Here is an 18,240-nt window from a genome sequence, read left to right on the forward strand (position 1 = left end):
AAAAAAAAAAAAAAAAAAAGAGGTTTGGAGGACACAAGACAGGCTATTGAAATGATGATTCCATTCAAAAAAATCCATTATACTACTCTATGTTTTATAAAATTTTCTATAACAATTTTTTTTAAACAGTAACACCTGTTTCCAAAATCTAAAAGAGACAAGTGTTCAAAATATTTTTTAGATTGCTCTCAAAAAAATGAATTTATATCTGGCCAGACATGGTAGCTCATGCCTGTTATCTCAGCGCTTTGGGAGGTCAAGGCAGGAGGGTCACTTAAGACCATCTTGGGCAACATAGTAAGACCTCATCTCTACCAAAAAAAAAAAGCCAGGAATGGTGGTGCATGCCTGTAGTTCCAGCTACTTGAGAGGCTGAGGCAGGAGAGTCACTTGAGCCTAGGAATTTGAGGCTGAGGTGACCTGTGATGGTCTCACTGCACTCCAGCCCGGGCAACAAAGTGAGACCCTGTCGACAGACAGACAGACAGTCAGACAGACAGACCTAGATAGACAGATAAGCCACTTCACACAATCTAAGTACTTTAAAACACAAACCTTTATAGTACTTTATTTTCCAGGCCTTCTGATTTTCTATATGTTTTTTCCACTCATCAAACTCAGGAATACTGTAGAAGGAAAGTTCCTGCTTGTTTTTGCTCGCCTTAAATCAATTAAAAAAATTAGTTTTCGTGCCACCCTTTAAGATAAGAGCACAAAAGTGTATGAATGCAAAAAGTACCTTTACAATAGGAGTAATGAACTCTTCAAGGAAACCGTGCTTCAAAAGTGATGGCCAATTGTGATGAATGAAGTTAATAAGCAGGCCTTTGATGTGAGAACCATCTTGATCCTAAATAAATGTCAGTACAGTAATTTGATAAAATGTCATCACTTATATAAGCAGATTTTAAAAGGTATGAATGCAGCAAAGACAAAATCCCGTTCAAATTTTAGAGCTACATTTTACAGAAAAAGAGATATCTAGAAGATCATAGTAAATACTTTTTTCTTAATGCATATAAAGAATATAGCCAGTGACAGACTGAGCCTTCCTGTTATTATAAAATATATTATAATTAATCTGTTTTGTAGTTTCCTCAGATTTCACCAAAAGAATTATTTAAGGATGGAAAATATATAAAACATGGTTTTAATGTCACTTCAATGGGCAATAGAAGAGGAATTCCATGGTAGAGCTATTTGCAAGTCTTCTCTTGACATAAAAACTGCAAAATTTCTTGTTAAGCTACACAGTAGCTTTTTAAGCTGCAGATTTTCTCTACCAATATTTTACTTAGGGCAAACAGAGACAAACAGTTGAATGCATATGTAATTTTTCCTTTTCAATGTTCTAGTTCTTTCTTAATTACTGTGATATTACTATCCAAGTCCTCCTAGGACTTGAGCATCCCAAATCACACCATCATATACAAATACTAACCATTATCCTATTGATTAATCTTTCTCACTTGTTAATTCCATCATTTCATTCCTACTTGTAGGTAGGCTTCATTACCTACTACTACATTGTATTCTATTCTTCACATATTTATTGCATTTTGGAATATTTTAAAATAACCAATAAGATTGTTACCCCTAAACTTATTTTCCACAATGTTTCCATTAAACAATATTTTTTCCTCCATGTACAATCATTTTCACTTACACATCTTAGAGGAAGTCTCATAAAACAAATGTTAAAAGGATAATCTGAAGAAGATATGAATTTTAAGTATGTGATAACTTTCAAACCAACCTGATCAGTCATAATCATAATCTTTCCATAACGTAAGGTTTTCAGAGACTCTGCATCATCATAACTTTTCTTGTATTGTAGACCAACTATTTTAATAATATTGTTTATTTCTGCATTTTCCATGATCTGTTCAAAAAAGAAAAGCATTGAAGGTATTTTTAAGTGTTGAAATACACAAAGTGAGTCAGGATTTACATTTAAAAACTCAACAATATTAGGAAAGTATTAGAAATGTCACATATACATGAGGGTATATATATACCTGTTTATGTGAAGCTTCTCGTACATTAAGAATTTTACCCCTGAGTGGAAAAACTCCATATCTGTCTCGCCCAATCACACCTAATCCAGACACAGCCAGTGATTTGGCAGAGTCTCCCTCTGTTAATATCAATGTACATTCCAGGGAATGCTTGCCACCTGAAAGATATTTAAAATTACATGTAATAGTAATATATATAGTAAAAATTCTTCATAATTTTACTGATGAGAAAAATGAAGTCAGAAAAGTAACAATCACAATGCTGACAGTGAAACTATAAGAATCATCTTACATTATATGCTCAGTGTAGTGTAAATATTAAGTATATTTAATTGAATTTCTATCATCTTAAAATTAGTAATATATGGTGTATGTCTCAATTTCAATGAAGTAAAATGATACTCTGAACAGAAAATCATAGTCTAACTAAATGTGGAAAATAAAAAAAATTCTATAATTAAAAGTTAAATCAAAATTTTTTAAAGATATGAATCTTACCAGCATCATTAGCATCATCCAGTTTGGGAATACCTTTGATTTTACTGTATTTTACTGATGAACACTTCTTATTCAACTGAGTCTGAGCCTTAAATTTCACCCAATTCAGAATACTTTCTACAATGCCACAATTAGAGGCCTAAAAAAAAAAAAAGAAAGAAAGAATAATGATATATAAACAAGCCAGAAGTTCACGTATTTAGCTAAAATTTATAGGGCTTAACGTGAAACCTGGAATCTGTGCAGTTTTAAATACAATAATGGTGATGATAAGAACAATGATATATGCTAATAAATTTTATTCAACTATAGTGAAACTAACTCAGCTACACACAATGACCTCTGTAGAAAATATAAACACATGAAAAAAGGGTGACTTTATTACATATGAGAAAAATCTTGTTATTATAAACTCCAAGAAGAATATACATTGCTCTTGTTACAAATTATTGTTAAAACCAACACAGTAAAAGCTGATCCAACCATGTATGAATCCATAAGCTGGAAAATCATAGACACTGACATTTCTGATATCCTTCAATACAAAATGTAAGTCTTAAATTCTCTATGACATAGAAAATATTAACATGAAAGAAATATTAGGATAAGCTTGAGAACTTATGCATAGGTCTTATTTTTTAAAAAGCTTGGTAATGAGGATTTCAACATTATATACTGTTTATACTCTGCAGTGAGTCATTACAAACAAATGATAACCCAAAAAGAAAAAGCAGTTAAGTACCCCCAATTCCAAGTCCCAAAAGTTATTTTTTATCAACCTGAGTGATTTGATTTTAGGTATAGAAATAGTTTCCTGGAATATCTGAGACACAAAGAAAGGAGGTGAACACTATTGCCAAATTTAGAACTTATTCCACCTAAAATGAAAAAGTATAAAATCTAAAATCAAATCACTTCATCATGAGAACAACTATTAAATGGACAAATATTTGGGGAAGCAATAATATAGGGTAACTTGCGCTCAGAATTCATTATGATTAGATCCAAAAGCACTGTTTCTGTAGACCTTAAGTTAGAACCTAAAAAAAAAACATGTTTTCATTTTTGAGACAAGCGTCTCACTTTGTTGTCCAGGTTGGAGTGCAGTGGCACAATCACAACTCATTGCAACCCAGAAATCCTGGGTTCAGATGATCCTCCTATCTTAGATTCCTGAGCAGCTAGAATTAGCATGCACCAAGTCTAGATAATTTTTCCATTTTTTGTAGAAACCAAGTCTTGCTTTGTTGCCCAAGCTAGTTTTGAACCCCTAGCCTGAAGCAATCCTCCCACATCAGCCTTCCAAGGTGTTGAGATCACAAGTGTGAGCCACTGCACCCAGCTTACTTTTGTTTTTGCTTCTGATAACCCACCTACCTTTGAAACTTCAGTACTGGAATTTGACAAATATGTTATTTCTACAGCAAGTAAACAGCATTCCTCCACCAAACTATAAACTTCCAAAGAGGAGGGACTATGACTGATCCATCTTTACATTCTCACTGCCAAGCATGTGTAAGGCACATTACAGACACTTAAATATGTACTGACAGTACTGCTGAACCAGGGCATTGAAGATAAACTTGATTACTTTATATAAAACAGATTATAAGAAGCTACCAACAGCCATAAGGCTCAATTGCAAATCCAAGAGTCATTATTTATTTGTACTCTAACTTGATTTTAGAAAAGTTAAGATAGCCTAAAAAGTTATGTGTAAGGTATAATGAAGTTTTCAAATATTTATAAGAGTTTGTATTATATATGCTACCATAATTTTAAACATATGTGAAGGTAAAAGTTGGTAGATGAAGTTGAAATGAGAGTAGAAAAGATGAAACCAAAAATCCTGTAAGGACCTGTACATTTGGTAAAAGGAAATAATGTGCTTTGCAATGGTCAATGCAAAGCTGAAAACACAATTAGTTACATAATTCTCTAGTTCTTGTCAAAACAATCAATTGCTTTATGAAACATTGAAGTCTGTCCTTTAGAGTTATCAGAATTAAACCTATTAGTTTATAGTATAAGCATATCTACAGTTAATGATATAAAGAAACTCATCATAAATAGAATAAACAAATCAAGAAAACTCCCTAATCAAACTCTTAGTAACAACACTGAAAGATAATACAGGTCTTACTTACTGCTTTAAAAAATTTTTCTGATAGTTGACATTTGGACCCAAAACTTTTGGGCTGCAGAGTCATGTTTTCCTTAGTCTGAGAATCGAAAGTTGGATTTTCAATAAGGCAATTAATAAAAACCCATATATGGTTTTTTACCTGTTGAAAACATACAAAAGAAATATCAACATCAGAACCAATATTATTTAGTAATTCAGCATAATATATAAAGCATCACTTACTTGAAATGGTTTCACTGATACACCAGCTTTGTTCTTTTTCTTAACAACTTCAATCAGTTTACCAACAACTTGATCTACTACATAATCCACGTGTCGTCCACCCTAAAGAAAAAAAATTATGAAATCCAAAGTTTTGTATAGTTAGAGTAGGAAAATATTTGACATCTCTATTATAAACCCTATTTTCTTTTCTTTCTGTCTTTTTAGATTAGAAAATATAGTCTATTTAAAAGTAAATTGGGGGGGGAGAAAATTCACCTTCCCAAAGTGAGGGAGGAGGCCAAAGCCAGGAAGCATGGTGACAGCCATAGCTCAAAAGTTTAGCAAGGCAATGACCCATAAGCCCTATTTTCTAAAAGAGTAATGAGTCTCAGAATGAGAGTCATGATTTAAAAAATATCTTTATGGTCACAGAGCCAATAAACCAACTGCTGTGGTCTTTTTCTCACCCCACTTCTGAGACCAATTGTAGGATGTTTTTCAACATCAGCAACCAATTTGCTGATTCTCCAGACACCAGCTGGATATTCAACAGTGTAATTCAATTTTGATACTAACTACCCAGAGTTAGTATAGACTGCACAAGATGGTTAAGGGCTCAGTCCCACAGGACTGGCCGCCACTTCAGAAGCCAGTCAAAAGTCTTGGGCCTTCCATACTTCTGACCAGTTATTAATTGGGGGCTCCTAGACCTGCTCTTCATATTTGATAATTTGCTAGAACAGATCACAGAACCCAGGAACATACTTTAATTGCATTTACCAGTTTATTATAAGGGACACGACTCAGTAACAGTCAAACAGAAGAAATATATATATATGGCAAGAGTACACAGAGCTTTCACGCCCTATCTAGACATGTCACCCTCTTAAACTTCAATGTATTCACCAATCTGAAGTTCTCTGAACTCCATTGTTTAGGAGTTTTTATGGAACTTTTATCACATAAGCATGTTTGCTTTTTAACTCAATCTCCAGCCCTTCTCCCTTCCCTAACGGTTACAGAGGTGGGGGACTTATAGTTCCAAGCTTCTAATCAAGCCTTGGTCTTGAACTTTCTGGCAACCAGCACCCTCCATCCCAAAGCTATCTAAGGGACCACCAAGAGTCATCATATTAGAATAAAAGATGCTCCTATCATCCAGGAAATGCCAAGGGATTTAGGAGTTTTGTGTCAGGAACCAAGGACAAAGATCAAATATTAGAACATCATCCCTATCATCCCTATCACTCAGGAAACTGCAATGGCTTTAGGGAGCTCTGTCAGAAGCTGGGAACAAAGACCAAATACATATTTCTTCTTATGACATACAACTCCAAACAGACAACTCTATTATAAAGGAAAAACAACATTTAAAAAAGGCATGAAAGTGAGAATGAACAGACATGAACGGTTGTAATGAGAGAAACAAGATTTGAGTCTAGGTATTACAACAACCACTGTCAGTTATCCATTCAGTATTCATTCTCCCTTGTTACTGCATTAACATGAAAATTATTTTTAACTGGCAACATGCCCAGTTAAAAAGATCACAAACCTAGACTCCCCAGTAGTTAGGGATAACCATTTGACCCAGTTCTAGCCAATGAGGTGTTAGTAGAGATCTAGTGGGTGGGGCTTCTAGGAAAACTAGTACAGTATTCCTGGCAAAAAGACAGGGTCAGCTGGCAGATGCACCTGCCAATCCCATACTTTCTCCCTATAACTTGGAAATGAGGCACGAGGTGTAACAGTCATTTTCAGGGCATGATAATGAAAGCCACATGAAAAGGATGGCAGAAAAGAAAGTCAAGAAGAGAACAGCACTCAGCCTAAGACCGCCTACTCTCAGTCTCTAGTTATGAAAGGAAAAAATAAAACTTTTACAAGTTTAAGCCATTATATATTAACTTTCAATTACACATTAAAAAATGCAATCATAACTGACTCAGAATTTCTGTTGCTAGAGAGAATAATGCTAGATTATAAAACCTATTGAACATTAAACACCAGAAGCTAAAACTTGAATAAGAGTGGCAGTGGCTTTAAGTTATTCCAGGATATATACTCATACTGCCCAACATTTTATTACGGTCAATAAGCAAATAAATGCTTTTAGAGGAGAAAAATTTCATTAGATTTTGAAATCCAAATGCTTAAAGAGAGTTCAAAACGCCTTAGTATGGCAGATAGTATGTTCCACAATCTGACCCCAAAATAGATTCATCTCCTATTACTCTTTTCTACATCTTAAACTTAAGATATAGAGTAAGGAATTTGTTATGATTCTAAATTCCATAAAATGTGTATATGTTCAACCACAAGCACTAATTATATACATTTATTTGTCAATGGATGTTTAAATGGCTATTTCATAGAAAATAATTTTTTGTTTTATTAAGTCAATTATTTGTGGAGTTTTCCTGGTTGTTGCTATTACTGTTTATTTTGTAGTTTATAAAGAGGCATAGTTCTACCAATGACTTGAAAACACAGAATTTGCACACTTACTTTTGTAGTTGCAATACTATTTACAAAGCTGATTTGCTGGAATCCTTTTTCACTCAATGTGAGACAAACATCCCATCTTTCATTTGCAAGTTCATGAATAACTTTCAGGGCCACCCCAGTTTCATCCAATTTGTCTTTCACATAAAGATCTACGTAACTGCGAAACCCATTTACCTATTAATTTAAAAAACAAAAATAATAAACAATCTGACATTAGCAGCTCAAATAGGTGAATGACATTAAGTACTTATACTTTCATTTCCTCTCATTTACAATAGCTCTTAAAGCATACAACTAAACCTTAATGGTATTTTCCAAATCTGCTCCTTTATCCCTTCCCTTCACAAGTGAATTAATTTCTATGTGTACTTGATAATGACAGAATATAAAGGAAGAGGTAAATTTATATATAATATCTCTCAAAACTCTGTTTTTAAAATGATAAAGTAGACCCCCAGTTTGAGCTCAGACATGTTGCAAGTTAGGGAAAAAAAAAGAAGCTTCTATCCTTACAAGAAAATAGCTGATCAGACAGCAAATTCATGAGCTCAACAGAGAATGAGTTCATAGGATAGCTGGTCATCCTGAAGTCTGAAGAGACACAAGTATCTGCAGAAACCTCAGAACCTAAGTTTTTGCTTACCTGGGGCAGAAGTTTAATAAGGAACATTAAATTAGAAGTTTTAACTAATTGATGCAGAAAAAAATGTAGATTAGTGAATGTATGTGAGGCTTCTAGGGGCTGTAATCATAAGGGGTTTGTATTCTGAAGGTTTTTCCTCCAGAAACCCCACCAGATTCTCACAGGAAAATCAGAGAGAATCTAGGGAAAGGTCCTCCTCCCACCCATAGTGCTATCTGGGGAAGGGAAACAGCAACCACTGGGAAACCCACCTAGACCCATCTCTCTTACCAAAGCAAAATAAATAAATAAACCAAAAAGGCAAGGGACCTCAAGGACACAGACTGAGAATACTAGTGGAAACCTGCGCAGCTGGAGAAAGGAAAGAGAATGCAGAGGAAAAATCTCTACCTACAAAGGAGGAGCATAAACTCATAAAACATCAAATCCCTGACATACAGACTGAGTATGCACTCCAAAGACTGCAATGTAATCAGACATTAGAGAACACCTCCCCTACAATCTACCACCATCCTACCCTGTCACCACTAACAGTAGGTTTCAGCTGGAAGAGCTGCAAGAGACAGAAGGTCTCTGAGAAGCAGCTCAAAGAGAAGGCTCTAAACCAAAAGGAAAGAAAAAAGGAAGGCTCTTTGGTATCCACAGCAATAACAAACCCTAACACTAGTAACTACAGCAAAAACAAACTTTAAACACAGCCCAACTCTTGGATAGATTAACATAAGTCCCATACTATCGCCTAGTTACCATATATCTACTACCCTATACAACTACCTGATTTTCAACAAAAACTTACTGACTTTCAAAAAAAAGCAGGCCAAAAGGCAAGAAAAAACAGTCTCTACATCAAATGTTAAAAAAAAGAAAAAGAAAAACACAGTCTGAAAAGATAAACAATCATCAGAACCAGACTCAGATATGTCACAAATGTCGTAATCAGATACAGCATTTAAAATAATTATGATTAATATGTGAAAGTCTCTAATGGAAAAAATAGACAGCATGCAACTTCAGCAGAGATACAGAAAGTATAAGAAATAATCAGATGGAAATGCTAAAAACAAAAACACCGTAGACCTAAAGAACGCCTTGACAGGCTCATCAGCAGACTTGACACAGTGGAGGAAAAAAATCAGGAATTTGAAGATAGGGCAATATAAATTAAACAAACTAAAACAAAAAGAGAAAACTGAATAAAACAGACAAAGCATCCAAGAGCATGGGACAATATCAAACAATACAACATATATGTAACTATAATACCAGAAGGAAAAGAAAGAACAGGGCAGAGGAAATATTTAAAGAAATGATGAACAAAAATTTTCAAAATTAGTGATAGACACAAAACAACAGATCCACAAAGCTAAAAGAACACCAAGCAGGATAAATTAAAACAAAAACAACACACACATAAGCATATCATATTCAAAAAACCAAAGATAAAAAGAAAAATCTTCAAGGCAGCCAGAGGAAAAAGAAACACCTTACCAACAGGGAACAAGGATAAGAACACAGCAGACTTCTTATAAACCTTGCAAGCAAGAAGACAATGAAGTGACATCTTTAAAGTGTTGAAAGAAAAATACTGTAAACCTACAATTCTAACTCTAGTGAAAATATCCTTTTAAAATGAAGGAAAAACGAGACTTTTTGTCTAAGACTGTCTTAGACAAAAACTGAGGGAATTCATTGTCAGCAATGCTCTACAAGAAACGTTAAAAGAAGACCTTTAGGCAGAAGGAATATGATTAAGGTCAGAAACTCAGATCTACAACAGGAAATGAAGAGCACTGAAAATGTAATAAATAAAATGTAAAATATCTTTTACTGTATTTTAATTGTTCTAAAAGTTTACTGACTGCTTAAAGCAATAACAACATCACTAATTTTGGAATTTTTTTCTGACATTATGTTTTCAAATATTTCTTCTGCCTCATTCTCTCTTCTCCTTCTGGTACTTATAGTATATATAAAAGTGAAATGTGTGAGGACAATGGCACAAGGAATGAGTGGATCAGTGGTTATATGGTTATAAAGTCTTTTTACTAGGCATGAAGTAATATATAACTTGAAGGTGGGCTCAAACCATTTACAAAATGTATCTACTGTAAACCTTAGGGCAACCACTAAAAAAGTTTTTAAAGAGACATAAGTAAACAGGAAATAAAACAGAATGACAAAAAAATGATCAATTAAAACCAGAGAAGGAATAAGAGGAAACAAAGAACAAATAAAATGAACAGAAATCAGCTAGAAAAATGGTACATTTTGGCCAGGCACAGTGGCTCACACCTGTAATCCCAGCAATTGGGAGGCCAAAGTGGAATGACTGTTTGAGGCCAGGAGTTCAAGATCAGCCTGGGCAACGTAGCAAGATCCTAGTCCCTACAAAAAATTTAAAAAGCAGCCAGGCATGGTGGCGTGTGCCTGCAGGCCTAGTTACTCAGGAAGTAAGTTGAGAGAATCACTTGTGCCCAGGAGCTGGAGCTGTAATTATACCACTGTACACCAGTCTGGGTGACAGGGTAAGACCCCATCTCTTCAAAAAAAAAACAAACGGGAAGAAAAGAAATGGTAGATTTAATCCAAATATATCAATGATCACTTTAAATGTGAATCATCTAAATACACCAGTAAAAGATATTATCAGATGAGATTTAAAAAGCAAGATCCAACAATAGCCTGTCTACAAAATAACAACTATTAAATTATTTTAGAAGATACTTACAGGCAATTTCTTTCCATTAAACATAACCTTGACCCCTTTACATGAACCAGCCAAATCATATGCTCTCCTGGTCATGAGGGCCACAATATCCTTGTCAAGTTTTTCCATCTTAAATTTGGACAGATCTGGTTGGAATGTTATGCATGTGTAATCTTCACCATCAAAATGTTTAATTTTGGCTTCAGAAGTCTTCATCATATTATTCATCCATGTCTTTAAAAGAAAAATAGATTACAATATTTCCATTACAGAAATAATAAAGACACAGCTCCTGAAATATATTCATTTACCATAATCATTTTCTAACCTCACAACAAGCCAAATCCTTAAAACGGTAATATTACAGATGAAAAAATGTTAAATAGTGAGCTCTCGGTATCCATGGGTTCTGCATCCACAGATTCAACCAAAGCTTAAAAATATTTGAAAAAATACAACAAAAAAATACAAATAAAAAACAATAAAGCATAACTATTTATATGGCATTTACACTGTGTAAGTACTGTAAGTAATCTAGAAATGATTTGACTAAAGTACACAGAAGGATGTACGTAGGACATATCCAGCTACCCCATTTTATATAAGAGACTTGAGCATCTCCTGATTTTGCTATTCACAGGAGATCCTGGGACCAATCCCCGAGAGATAACTATACTACTATTATAACAACCTCATGTTAAAAATAAAATAAACTATACAGCTTTATTCATTGTGAGCAAAATTTATTTCAAATTTTTTAACATGACCATATAGTTTACAAAATAAACGGACGTGACGCTTTTCCTAACAAAATTATTTTTACTTATATAAAATTTCAAACAATTTTCAAATGCCTGCAAGAATAAAATAAGATAAAATAATGAGATATACACTTTGGGAGACTGAGGCAAGATAATTGCCTGAGCTCAGGGGTCCAAGACCAGCCTGGGCAACTTGGTGAGACCTCATCTCTACAATAAATAAAAAAATTAGCCGGGCACGGTAGTACGCACCTATAGTTACAGCGACTTGTAAGGCTGAGTCGGAGGGATCGCCTGAGCCCAGCAAGTCGAGGCTGTGGTGGCCGTGAGCATACCCCTGCACTTCAGCCTGAGCGACAGAATAAGACTCCGACTCAAAAAAAAAATTTTTTTTGAGATATGAATTTGATATTCAATGTGGAATGTTTCAAACATGCTATGTAGTTTGTATTTAAATCCATCTGAGTTTCAGAACATTTTCATTAATACTTAACTAAGTTAAACGAAGCCTGTTAAAGCATTTTGTTTTAAAGAAATGGCAGAGAGACAGGCTTATATAAAATTTCCCAGGCATCCTAATGTCTCTTTTCTCTGAGGACTTGGCTAACGCTTTTTTAAAAAAAAGTTATATAGGCATCACTGCAATTTGCCTAAGGTTCTATTACCTCAACAAAACATTATTTTTAAAAAAGAAATAGACATGTTTCTATCATACCTGCTTAAAACTGTGTTTATACTCTTTGCAAGCAGTTTCTACCGTAAACTTTGTACTGAAAATATTACAAAGTTTTGCACCGTAACCATTGCGACCACCTGTAAGAAAAATTAAATGTGGAAGATTTAGTGAAAATAATTTTAAAGGAACTCTATTAACTCACCTACCATAAGGTAAGTCTGCTGAAAAACAGTTCCACTTTTTGCATTATATTATCAATCATTGAATATTCCAGAGTATACTTAGATATTTTTAGTTTAAAGAAAGATAAAATTAAGATTTAGTATATAAAGTACTATAATTAAAATAGATATTTTATAGATTATTTTCATCACCATTTCAAAAACATTCAGTTTGGTATCTTTCATGATTCAATCTATGTGAGCATAAAGTTTGAATCTCTGTCAAAGTTTCTTCTTTATTACAACATTTTAATACATATTACTTTCCAGAGCCTTGGTTTAAAAATAATAAATAAAAACAATCTTTCAGCCTACTTGAGCAATATAAACAAGTATGAAAACATATGATTTTGGTCAAAACATTTTCAACTTGATTTACATAATCTAGGTTTTCAAACTTGCCCACCTTAAGGAAAATAGTTTAAAAGTAATTTAATACCAAAGACATGGTACTTATGTAATAGCAAATTCATATAGATAGGCATCACATCATTATTACCTAAATCAAAACTCAAACTGTCAGCCAGGTTAAAGTTCTAGCAGTTCTAACATAAAAGTCAATGTACCATAAAACTTAAGGTTTTATAATGTCCCAATAAGGCTATTTATAAGTTCTTTATAAGTATTAATTCTGAAAAGGATGTCCTCATAACGAAACTGCAAGGGTTTTCTCTCCTGTAATATTTTATATAAAAATAGTTAGAGATTTTATGTCAAGAAGATTATATTTTTCAATCAAAATTCCATTCAGACTTTACCTGTAACTTTTTTCTCATCATCATCATAGTTACTGGATGTTAAGAGCTGTCCAAAAATTAAAGCAGGAACATAAACTTTCTCTACTTTGTGTTCTACTACTGGAATGCCTTTCCCATTATTCCAAATGCTTATAATATTAGATTCACTGTAAACAAACAAGCAAAGTTTAGAGCTTAAGATAGTAATGATGTACTAATTAATTAAAAGTAAAGTAATTCAGATTAAACCTGAATGATACCAGTCAGTTTCAATTGAAAGATACACATCTTTCAAGAAAATGGTTGCTGAGGACACATATTTCTATCCCTAAATTATAAATCAAATCAGGATCACTAAGGTCTGCAAGGCAATAATGAAAAAAATTCTTAGGAAAAGAAACTCTTCGCAACCTCTCAGAAGACAGGAAAAATAAAAAAGTAAAGCATTTAAAAGAAACCAGCTATAGACTGCTTTCTTTTCATATATATTAGCCATGATCTTGCTGCTTGACTCCCCCAGCATGCCACCTGTACATCACAAGCTCCGCAGAGCCAGTGGCCATGACCATCTTCATTTCCAGCCTAACTGCTGCAGCAGGACAAATGGAAAAGGTACAAACAGCCTGATATGTATCCCCCTTTCAGCCTAAACGATAGAGGGTTGTTTGTATCGTGTCACTCATCGTCATAAATGAACGTCAATGGTTTTTAAAGTGTGCAGCTATTACCTAGTTTAGGGCTTTTAGGTATTTCTGTCACAAAACCATCCACCCTAGCCCTGAAGAGTAGAGGCTCTTACAAGTACTAGCAACTTGACATAGTAGGCTGTAGTCCAGATGAAAAATTTCACCTACCCTACTGTTTTGAGTAGTATGATATACCTTTACCCACAACGAGCCAAATTTGCAGACAGCTTCATAACAAACACTGAAAATTGGCTTCAAAACCTATCATTTGCCAAACTGATTCACAATTATTCTTAGACACATTACCTCACTCATACATACCTTAATCTCTCAAATTATTAGAAGTAGTTGCCATACTAAAAAAATTAAGTTATAGAAATCAAAATTACAGAGGATAATTAATAAAATCAAAAAGTTAAGTTAAAATAATATTAAAGACATCATTCTCCCTCAAGTCAGCAACCAATTTTTCTTTCTTATTCTCCAACAGAGCTTCATTTCTTCTAGTCTGAGATTCAAATTTTAATATCATTTTAATTCTTATCTCCTGATCATTCTCTAGAATCATAAATCACAAAATCTTATCTATTTACCCTATTAAATTGATTTCATATCAGTATCTATCTTTTCTTCATTCCAAATGCCAGTATATGCAGATTAAACCTGTAATGTATATGCGTCTAGATAGACTAATAGCACTTCAAACATTGACTAGTGCAACATTCTCCTTGCTATTCACCCCACTAAAATCTATCATGCATAACTATGATGGACTTCATACTGCTTTCATAACATTATTTTTGCTCTAGAATGGCAGTAGGTCTGTGTTTTTTAGAAAATCAAGCTCAAGAGTCCTCTCTACTACAGTTCAAAGCCTGCTACCCATATCCTTACTGACAGTCAAATATAATTACCACTGTTTTGAAACATGCATCCTGTTTTTCCTTCAAGTCAGTTTTATTACTTGACAATATTCATTCCCAGTTCTTCCATTTCTTTGTTTATTGTTATTTCCCTTGTTTATAATTATTTTCCTCTTTCCTTTGTCTAGTCAAATTCTACTCAAAGGTTTAGGGTCAGTTTACGACTTCAGTTCTCCAGTAAGTTTTTAACAATGTTTTCCAAGCCTCCTTATAGTAAGACTAGACAAAAACTTAAATTATTAACTGGGTAGTCATGAGATAATTAGGTTATTTCATTTGTGGTGAGACATTTTCTGCAAAACACACAATTGAACATTTAAGTACGTAACTCTTTCAAACTATTTTTCTTTCACTTGTATATCCTATCCCCAGAGACAAAAATAGTGGACCTTATAAAATAGTTCCTACCTTGAGCTTAAAACACAATTTATTAAGCACCGATTTTCTACAAGAAACTTTATGAATTTAAAACTAATAGGATTATAAAGAAAATAAAGGGAAGGAACGGAAAATTACAGTCTTAAATATCTCAGAGTGACCCCAGAGGCAGTATACTCATAAGAAAATCTTTTTTAAAAAGTTTCATACTGTTTATCATATATGGTACTATAATTAAGCTAGGCATTATGGCTGGGCACAGTAGCTCACGCCTGTAAACCAGTACTTTAAGAGGTGGAAGCAGGAGGATTGCTTGAAACCAAGAGTTCAAGACCAGCCTAGGCAACACGGTAAGATCTTGTCTCTACAAAAAAAAATTTAAAAATAAAAAAGATAGGCATTTTGCAAGTTAATTCTCTTAATAACCGTTTAAAAAAAATAAGGCTTGGCATCTCCTACTTCATTCTTGATATTTCCTACTTCATTATTTATATTTATACAAGTAGGAAATTCGAACTTTCTATCAAAGTCACCTTTCTATTACAAAATTTCAATCTATGTCACTTCCCAGATGATACTTATTTCTGTAAACTTTAAATAATTATTCAGAATTCTACAACTTTGCTCCATTAATAATCTTCACAAAAATATTAGGAGTAAGAATACTGTTTGAAAAGTTTATAAATAAAGTTTCAAAAATAATTAAGACTGAAAAGAAAAGCTGAAAGCAATCTAAATATCCAACACATCAACGGGAAAGAGGGTAAATAAATTATGACACATCAATCTCATCTGTTAAAAGAAGTATACGTATATATGTATTTCGGCATGATTGTATAATGTTTTGAAAACTAAGGTTTTAATACTAAATAAACAAAAATATTTAAACTAGAGGACTATTTTAATATGCTTTCCATGTGTTTGTTTTAATCAGATAGCTGCCAGCAAATAAATTGTTTCAGTACTATTTGTTATTTTACCTAATGAGCTTTAAGCTCCCTGTAAGAAGTTGCTCTAAATTCTCTCACTTCCAGAAGAGCTATTCAAATTCTGCATGGCATATCTTGCTAATCGATTCTTATGCCTTTTATAGCCATGGCTTTTTAACTTAAATTTTATCCCTATATCATAGAACACAATAAGAAAAAAAAAAGAGCTAAGCTATACTATATATCCTATTCTTTGCCCACTAGCTATTAAAATCTAACCTCTCCTTTACACAAGAAGTCCATGTGCACAAATATGCAAAGAAAAATAAAAATCTGCTACACAAAAATGTTTAAAAGAATGAAACTTAAAGGATACAAAAATAGCAGAGAAAACTGGGTCAACTGGATAAACAGCATAACATCACTGCTTTCCATTTAAATCCTGCTCTTAAATGACTTTTAAATTAGAAACCTAACTTAAACAAAAATTACATGTCTGAAATAAAGTTTATTTTAATGAAAATGACACTAATTCTGTAGCATTTGTAGTAAAGAAAACATAAGAAATGACATTATGGAAGGAAATTCACCAGAGACAAAATGTTATGGTTAAAATTCAGAAATAAAATATATGTACCAGCAACTTCTCACAAAATGCTTCCCTACTGCCAATTGTAAATATATATGAAATTTAACTAAAGGAAAGGGAAGTGTTAAGTAATTTCTCATCAATGATTTGTAAACAACAAAAGATATAAGGAAGAAGATGTGAAAAATATACTACCTTCACCCTTCTCGGAGTAGCTAGGAATCTTTGTTTTATGCTGAAATAAAAGAATTCTCTAGCAGAGGCAGTTAATATGAGGTGGGAGATAAAAAAGAAAAAATATGTTGATATCTGATTGCCATTAAGAACTAAATAAATTTAGTTATAATTCTACCTCACTCTTATGCCCACACAAAAATGTTTCTTGCTTAAAAAGGGGGTTTGAAGTTCAGTGATAAAGACATGAGTTACACAGATTTCCTCAAAATCAGTAACAAACTGATAAGTACAGCAAACCAAGAGCCTTTATCGAGTCTACAGTATTGTCTTACAGCTCACTTAAAAAAATTTTTTTTAAATAGTGTCTGTCTCTGTCACCCAGGCTGGAATGCAGTGGCACAATCACCAGTCACTGCAACCTAAAACTCCTGGGCTCAAACAATTCTCCCATCTTGGCCTCCCAATTTGCTGGGATTACAAGTGTGAGCTACCACACTCTGTTTTTTAAATTCCATCTTGTTGGATTAATGTGGCTAGAACAATTAAGATAAAGGAACTAAACAATTCCAACTATGTTCACCAAGAATGTATTTAAGGAAAACCCCTTCTTCCTTAGTTTTCGATCTGAATCTTTTAATTCTGAATTTTGAAAAAGCTTAAAAATATCAAACATTCAATATCTATTACTCCTTTCTAGTGCTCCTAAAATATAATAAATGAACAAAAGTATTATTTTTAACTGAAAATTCCCTAAATAAGAAAGAAAAGGAATCTTGACAGCTAAAATTTCCTTGTAACAATCTTAAACTTCTGTAAAAGTTGTAACTTATAAATGTCCTGTATACACCTGACCATATAAATTCTCGAGCAGATATTCATTATAGAAATGATCCAAATTAAAAAAAATAAAAATCAAGAACTTCAACAACATAGTTATATGGTAATAATTTCATATAAAATAGAGTTAACTTTATGGCATAACAAAATGTAAATTATTGTTTTATTATACCACTAATCTTAACAATGCCATCTGAAATTAGATTACTGATAATAAGACTATACCTGAGTTACTAAATTGTTATGCTTACTAGGGAAAAATCTTAAAATCATGCTAAATTACTAATGAAATTATAAAGCATAAATATATTTTACAAAAGGGATGATGGTAAAAACAGGATGAATTACTATGTTTCCAATTTAAAACTCTTTATTTTTTATACTCCCTCACTCTCTCAAAATAGTTACCACAGTGATATCTAATTAGCTAAACATCTGATATACATTCTGTAATACCAACAGTACCCAATTTATTAAGTGATGTTATAAATAATGGAAAAACCAAATACCAGTCAGTGAAAAGTAAACATAACCCGTAATGTAACTGGAATAACACTAATAATAGCCCTTATCCTTGAGTTCCAAAGTAAGGATAAGAGGGA

General features: G+C 33.1%; 1 protein-coding gene across 1 annotated transcript in view; it reads right to left on the bottom strand.

The window, feature by feature from the left end:
• Nucleotides 1-18,240, bottom strand: part of TOP2B (topoisomerase (DNA) II beta) — a 48,434-nt gene that overhangs the window by 27,426 nt on the left and 2,768 nt on the right. The window contains exons 4-14 of the mRNA XM_008059245.2: nt 13,141-13,286; nt 12,201-12,298; nt 10,746-10,958; nt 7,375-7,548; nt 4,885-4,986; nt 4,664-4,801; nt 2,517-2,655; nt 2,019-2,176; nt 1,757-1,882; nt 740-850; nt 556-661 (exon numbers count right to left, since the gene is read on the bottom strand). Of these exons, the coding sequence (XP_008057436.1) occupies nt 556-661; nt 740-850; nt 1,757-1,882; nt 2,019-2,176; nt 2,517-2,655; nt 4,664-4,801; nt 4,885-4,986; nt 7,375-7,548; nt 10,746-10,958; nt 12,201-12,298; nt 13,141-13,286 (1,511 nt within the window). The remainder of the gene's footprint in view (nt 1-555; nt 662-739; nt 851-1,756; nt 1,883-2,018; nt 2,177-2,516; nt 2,656-4,663; nt 4,802-4,884; nt 4,987-7,374; nt 7,549-10,745; nt 10,959-12,200; nt 12,299-13,140; nt 13,287-18,240) is intronic.

Source organism: Carlito syrichta, unplaced genomic scaffold, assembly GCF_000164805.1.
Source record: "Carlito syrichta isolate Samal-C Ts95f unplaced genomic scaffold, Tarsius_syrichta-2.0.1 Scaffold303979, whole genome shotgun sequence".
In the NCBI taxonomy this organism is placed as follows: Eukaryota; Metazoa; Chordata; class Mammalia; order Primates; family Tarsiidae; genus Carlito; species Carlito syrichta.